This window comes from Monopterus albus, unplaced genomic scaffold, assembly GCF_001952655.1.
Source record: "Monopterus albus unplaced genomic scaffold, M_albus_1.0 scaffold171.1, whole genome shotgun sequence".
In the NCBI taxonomy this organism is placed as follows: Eukaryota; Metazoa; Chordata; class Actinopteri; order Synbranchiformes; family Synbranchidae; genus Monopterus; species Monopterus albus.
Window position 1 is genome coordinate 127,882 of NW_018128051.1, and position 5,463 is coordinate 133,344.

The 5,463-nt window shown below is 40.7% G+C and overlaps 1 protein-coding gene across 1 annotated transcript; it reads left to right on the forward strand.

Moving 5' to 3' along the window:
• Window positions 1–353: 353 nt before the first annotated feature.
• On the forward strand, window positions 354–5,389 carry LOC109969207 (interferon gamma receptor 1-like). The gene is made up of 3 exons (XM_020615930.1): window positions 354–784; window positions 2,495–3,396; window positions 4,076–5,389. Exons 1-3 carry the CDS (start codon window positions 496–498, stop codon window positions 4,265–4,267), a joined length of 1,383 nt encoding a protein of 460 aa, XP_020471586.1. The 5' UTR covers window positions 354–495; the 3' UTR covers window positions 4,268–5,389.
• Window positions 5,390–5,463: the final 74 nt, after the last annotated feature.

Sequence of the window (5,463 nt, forward strand, 5' to 3'; positions counted from 1 at the left end):
TAACACGCTACAAGTCATATCTATTTCTTTTTATTTTCTATGTTACTCTTTGCAGCTTCCAAACTTCTCTTAAGATCTGAGTGTCTGACTTTGATGGCTTCACACTTCATTGCTTGTCAGTGATGGAGTTGACTGATGGACTGATTTACCTTTACTGTAAATATATTGTCACTTTCCTTGGAAGCTGTTGTGTTCTAAAGGTTGCTGCTAATATACTTCTGAGCAGCTCACAGAAAGGGCTGCATGTTGGCTGTGCGCTCCGAGGCGTCACCATGTGTCACTCAGCAGCAGTGCTTCATGTATGCGTCCTTCCCCGTTCTCCTCCCATTGTAAAAACAGCTGTAGACCGCGAACCGTTGAGTGCGGACTGACACCGAACACCTGGCCGGCTACCTAGCGAAAAATAAGAGTTATTCTTTCATTCTCTCGGGTTTTCATTTGTTTGTTTGTTTGTTTTTTAACAAAACATAGACATTTTCTCCAAGGTTCTTATGAATGGAACGGTTTCCACGAACATCAGCCATGATCAACCGGGTTTTCCATATTCTGCATTTATTTCTGATGCTGGAGACCAGCTGGGGTACGCTCGTATCTGGGGATCTGGATGAAGCCGTGCGTCAGGGTGCCGATGTTGTACCCGGTGTAGAAAAGTACGTCTTTGCGCACGAAATCGCAAACCGTGATATGGTCTCCATCAATATGTTCAAAGTGTATGAGAGGTACAGCAAAGAGCCGCAGAGCCACAGAGATGGAAACACTGTGAGAAGTTTTAAAGCTGTCCAGAGTGAGTGACCACACGACTTTATTTCTTCCTTTACAAAGTTACTGCACTGAACAGAACCGGTGTCCGGATTATCCAGCCACAATGAAATCCTGTTTACTGCTGATGCTTTACATATAGGTAGGGAAGTCGAATTGCATGTTTCAAACGTCGGTTCATTGTTTTACACACATTTCATTACTCTCTGCTTCAAAAATTCAGATTAAATGTCCTTCAAGTTTCGTTTATTTTTATGAAGTAACCAATATTAATTTGTTAAGAAGACCGAATAAATTAAGGATGTATTGTTGGCTGCTTTTTAGGCATACTTGTGTGTGACTCAGATCATAATAGCGGAACACAAGCAATTAAAAAATAAATCTTTATGCCTAGCAAGCTGCTTAAACATTAAACAGTACAAGATGAATCAGCATAACAGCCAGTTCTTCAGTTCTTCAGTTTGCCCTACATTACCAGTCAAACATTTCCCATTCAGTTCACTGAGAAAGTGTGTCCAACCTCTTGACTGGTAGCGAATCCTTGAATGCAGCTCTAGATTAACTGCTGTGTATAGTATCATCTAAATACACTTAATGGCCACTTTACACCAGAACAATTGAATGCAATTCAGTGCAAGGCTTCCAATAACAATATAATGTAGTCCAGTACAACACCACCTTTTACTGTGGCCTCAATAATAAACATATAATTGAATTTATACATTTATGACCATTTCACCAAAAACTGAAACATTCGGAGCGTCATAAACACAGATGTGTAGGCAGAAATGTTGCATTGAATTTAATACAATTGTACAAGTTTCCCTAATAAAGTGGCCAGTGAGTGTATGATTTTTATTCTTCCATTATGAGGTGTATTTTATTTATGATTGTTCCACATTTCATTGCAAATCAACCTTTTACAGACTGAAGATGAGTGACTTGGAAAAAAAAAGATCTGATTTTAATTATTTCATCAGCAGGACATCCTAAACATCCTTAGTGCAGGTGTTTTGCCAGTCACACAGCATCTTTCACTTCCCCTTGGGTTAAACGTCCTCACCTCTGTGCTTTGACAGTGTTGTGATTTACTGAACTGGGGGACTGTTTAAAGTCTTAAATGCTGTTGTTCCCCAGTAGCTTTAAGGTGTAAGACAAGGGCCTATTATCACACCCAGGCACCGGCTACACACTGAAAGGCCTCAGAGGAGCTCTTTCTTCTATAAGCATTTCCATATGCCTACGACAGACCTACAGGACTGATCCGCTTTGTCTTTCAGGCTGTGGTGGAAGACAAGAGTATAGAAGGATCTAGGTGAGGTTACTGGTCATGCGAGCAGCAGGTATTTGATTGTGCTGTGCTTAATATTGACCTGCTGCTTGTGTAAGTCAGATGTGTTGAGAAACATCGTGCAGAAGATTTACTGGATGCTGTTATTTATGTCAGTCAACAGGGGAGGGGGTGGGGGTTCAAGGCAGCAACTTCATCACTTTTGTCATCTTTATTGTTCATTTCATAAAGGGATGCTCCCTCAGGACTTCACATCTGTTTAATAAAACACATAAACTAGCAAGCATCACTATTTATGAATCTATTTAGAAATTATTAGAACATTTTGAAAAAGCATGGATGAAAGACAGGATGAAAATAACATTGTTTTTCTCCAGTTTCTTGCAGGGTTTAATAACTTGAACTTGTTTTACCGATCATCTTTCTTCTTTTCAATTCCCCCAGGAGTTCTGCACGGTAAAGAAGTGCTCCAGTTCAACTTGTCTTCCATCCAAGAGTCAGAGGTCATCCTCTCTGCCTCTTTTCACTTCCTTTACAAGCGCCACCACCAGCGACTGTGGCATTTCCGAAGGCCCCGCCACCCATCCAGCAGCTTCCAGCATCTCCATCCTCCCTCCCCGCAGCTCCTCTTCCACGGATCATCACCAAACACAGCTTTTGCACGACTGCTGGGAAACATAACTCTGGCTCCTTTCAAGAAAGGCTCTTGGCAAACACGGGATGTCACAGCAGTGTTGAAACATGCCAAAGATGTCAAAGAGCTTGTGGTAACAGTGGAGTTTGATATGGGGTTTAGGGAGCCTTGGGCACATCAGAAGCGCTCTCATGGGCAAGAGCATTTCTCTCCTGCCAGCCTGCCGTATATCTTGGTATATGCAGAAGATCAAGTTATAGATGAGCCAAACAGTGTGGCCATGTCACTTCAGCGGTATGGGCCTTTCCATGTAGGAGATGACGCATCCTCCTCTACCTCAGCCTCAAGAATCAAGAGGGAACTTCATCTTGAGATCCAAACCAATGACATCCCAGAAGTCCAGTTCAGCACTTTGAAGAATCATGAACTGTGGCAGAACACATATTACCCGGCAAAAGCCAAAGCAGCAGTCAAGTTGGTAAGGAGGCAGGGCCAGGAGAACAGCAAGGGCCTGAGTAGACCCCAGGTGCTGAGCTTTGATGAGCAGACAATGAAGAAGGCCAGGAGGAGACAGTGGAGCGAGCCCAGGGTTTGCTCCAGGAGGTACCTCAGGGTGGACTTTGCTGATATCGGTTGGAGTGAGTGGGTTTTGGCACCAAAGTCATTCGATGCCTACTACTGTGCTGGGACATGTGGATTCCCCATCCCTAAAGTGAGAAACTTTTATTACAGGACCTGTTTTTGGTAACCTTAGAGATCACAGTTGAATTTAGATTTAAAAACACACAGCTAATTGCTTAAATTGTCCCTCATTCCATTTGTTAGGACCTTACTGTAACTGCTGAAGATAGTTACACATTTTATCATGTTGATAGTATGAAATTTTACAGGAAAGTTCTGTATTTACAGATTTGAATGACTGCTAAATAGACTGCATGCACTTTACAACATGCCTCCCATCCACCCTTTGACACACACATACACACCAATGGAACCAAACTACCATGCATGGTGCTGGCCTAACTACTGGAAGCAACTGGGGATCAACATGTGTACAGTGTCGCCAACCCTGCGATTTAATCAAACTTACACATTGATTAAAAGCTAAATGGCATGGACATATGTAGAAGTCTAGATCATTTCATTATCTGTCATAAAAAACACTTAAACCAAAAGGCAAAAGCAAGGAACAGTGGAAATATTTAAAGTATACATCAGAAATTGCAGCATCATAGATGAGGTTTTATGTTTTTACTTTTGTTTGAACATTTATCATTTTTTTTCAGGCAGTAGTAAAATTGGTTTAGATTTCTGTCTGTATTATAGCAGTTATGACAGATTTTGTGCTCAGTTGGTTTAATAATTCCTTCTGCCATCACATATTTCCTCAGGTGGTACGGCCCTCAAATCATGCCACCATCCAAAGCATCGTCAGAGCTGTGGGAATTATACCTGGCATTCCCGAACCGTGCTGTGTTCCCGAAAAGATGAGCCCTCTCAGTGTACTTTTCCTCGATCCAAACAGGAATATGGTTCTAAAGATTTACCCTGGCATGTCTGTGGATAGCTGTGCATGTCGATAGGAATGGAGACACCATCAGCGACAATGAAAAGGACATTAATGTAGACTCAGCACATAATAGGAGGGCATAGTTCAGATCAAAGAGCACAAACACGGTGAGAACAGCTGAGTACAAACTATACCTACAGCTACAGTTCTTGTGCCTCTCTTCTCTGTTTTCTTGGATTTGGATGTGGACAGATTTCATAGACGTGTTTTTCTTCACCTGGGCCAACTTCACTAATTCTTCCCCCTTATCCAAAAGCAGGGTAAAGTGTACTTATACACACCTATGTATGTACTGTAGTAGTCCTAAAGTTTCAATGCATTGACTGACTGTACGATGAAGTAGAAATCTCCTGCAGATTGATCGTCACCTCTCATAAGCTTTTCGGTCCTTTATCAGCACATTATTCATATTTTGCCCATCTAAATATTGAACAAGATTTTATTTTCTCTAATCTGAGCCTGGACTCACACTTGGTTTTGGAATTGGATCCTTCTCAATTAAGCTCAGTGTGTGAGTTTTAGCCATTTCTGAACCCATCAGGACCTTCTTTTGTCTGTGCTGTCTTTGAGACTTCAGAACTGAAGTTTGGACAAATGGATCAACTGCACATTAACTGGCAAACCCAGGAAGGGTTTGGACACAGAGTCTGCATGGCAGCACATTCACATGCTACCAAATTAACCAGCCCTGTAAATAAATACTCTAAAACAAACAAAACTGTGCTTATGTGAGAGACACTTTAATATCATCGAATGGCACCCATATATTAATAAGAAATGTTATTCATGCATGAGAGGTAATATCATCTTTGAACTAGATTTCATCAGCCATTTGTTTATATCTTGTATATACGGTAGCAGCAAAGAGAAAATGAATGATGCATTGCTGCCACCTGCTGTGCATTTTTGGGAAAGATTAATGGATTTAAACATTTTAACTCAAAGTTAAAGTCCTTCTTCAGTTTTTCCCTTTAATATTATATATTCAAAATAACATGTACAGTTTGTATTATGTACAGTAATGACAGCAAGTTTCCATTCTAACTAAAATGGATAAATGTATCCACCTTTTTATAAGTAAACACACATACATATGGCTTAAATGTCATTAATTAATAGCATAATGGGTACTTTAGCAAAACACAGATGATGTATAATGTATGGTTGGTATGGAAAATAAAATTTAGGTTTTACATAAAGTGTAGACTG

Bases quoted from the DNA above. Each gene is read 5' to 3' on its own strand.
- LOC109969207 (XM_020615930.1), top strand. From the start codon at position 496: ATGGAACGGTTTCCACGAACATCAGCCATGATCAACCGGGTTTTCCAT. The intron at 785-2,494 runs GTGAGTGACCAC...CAATTCCCCCAG, and splicing joins AAGTTTTAAAGCTGTCCAGA to GAGTTCTGCACGGTAAAGAA. The intron at 3,397-4,075 runs GTGAGAAACTTT...ATATTTCCTCAG, and splicing joins GTGGATTCCCCATCCCTAAA to GTGGTACGGCCCTCAAATCA.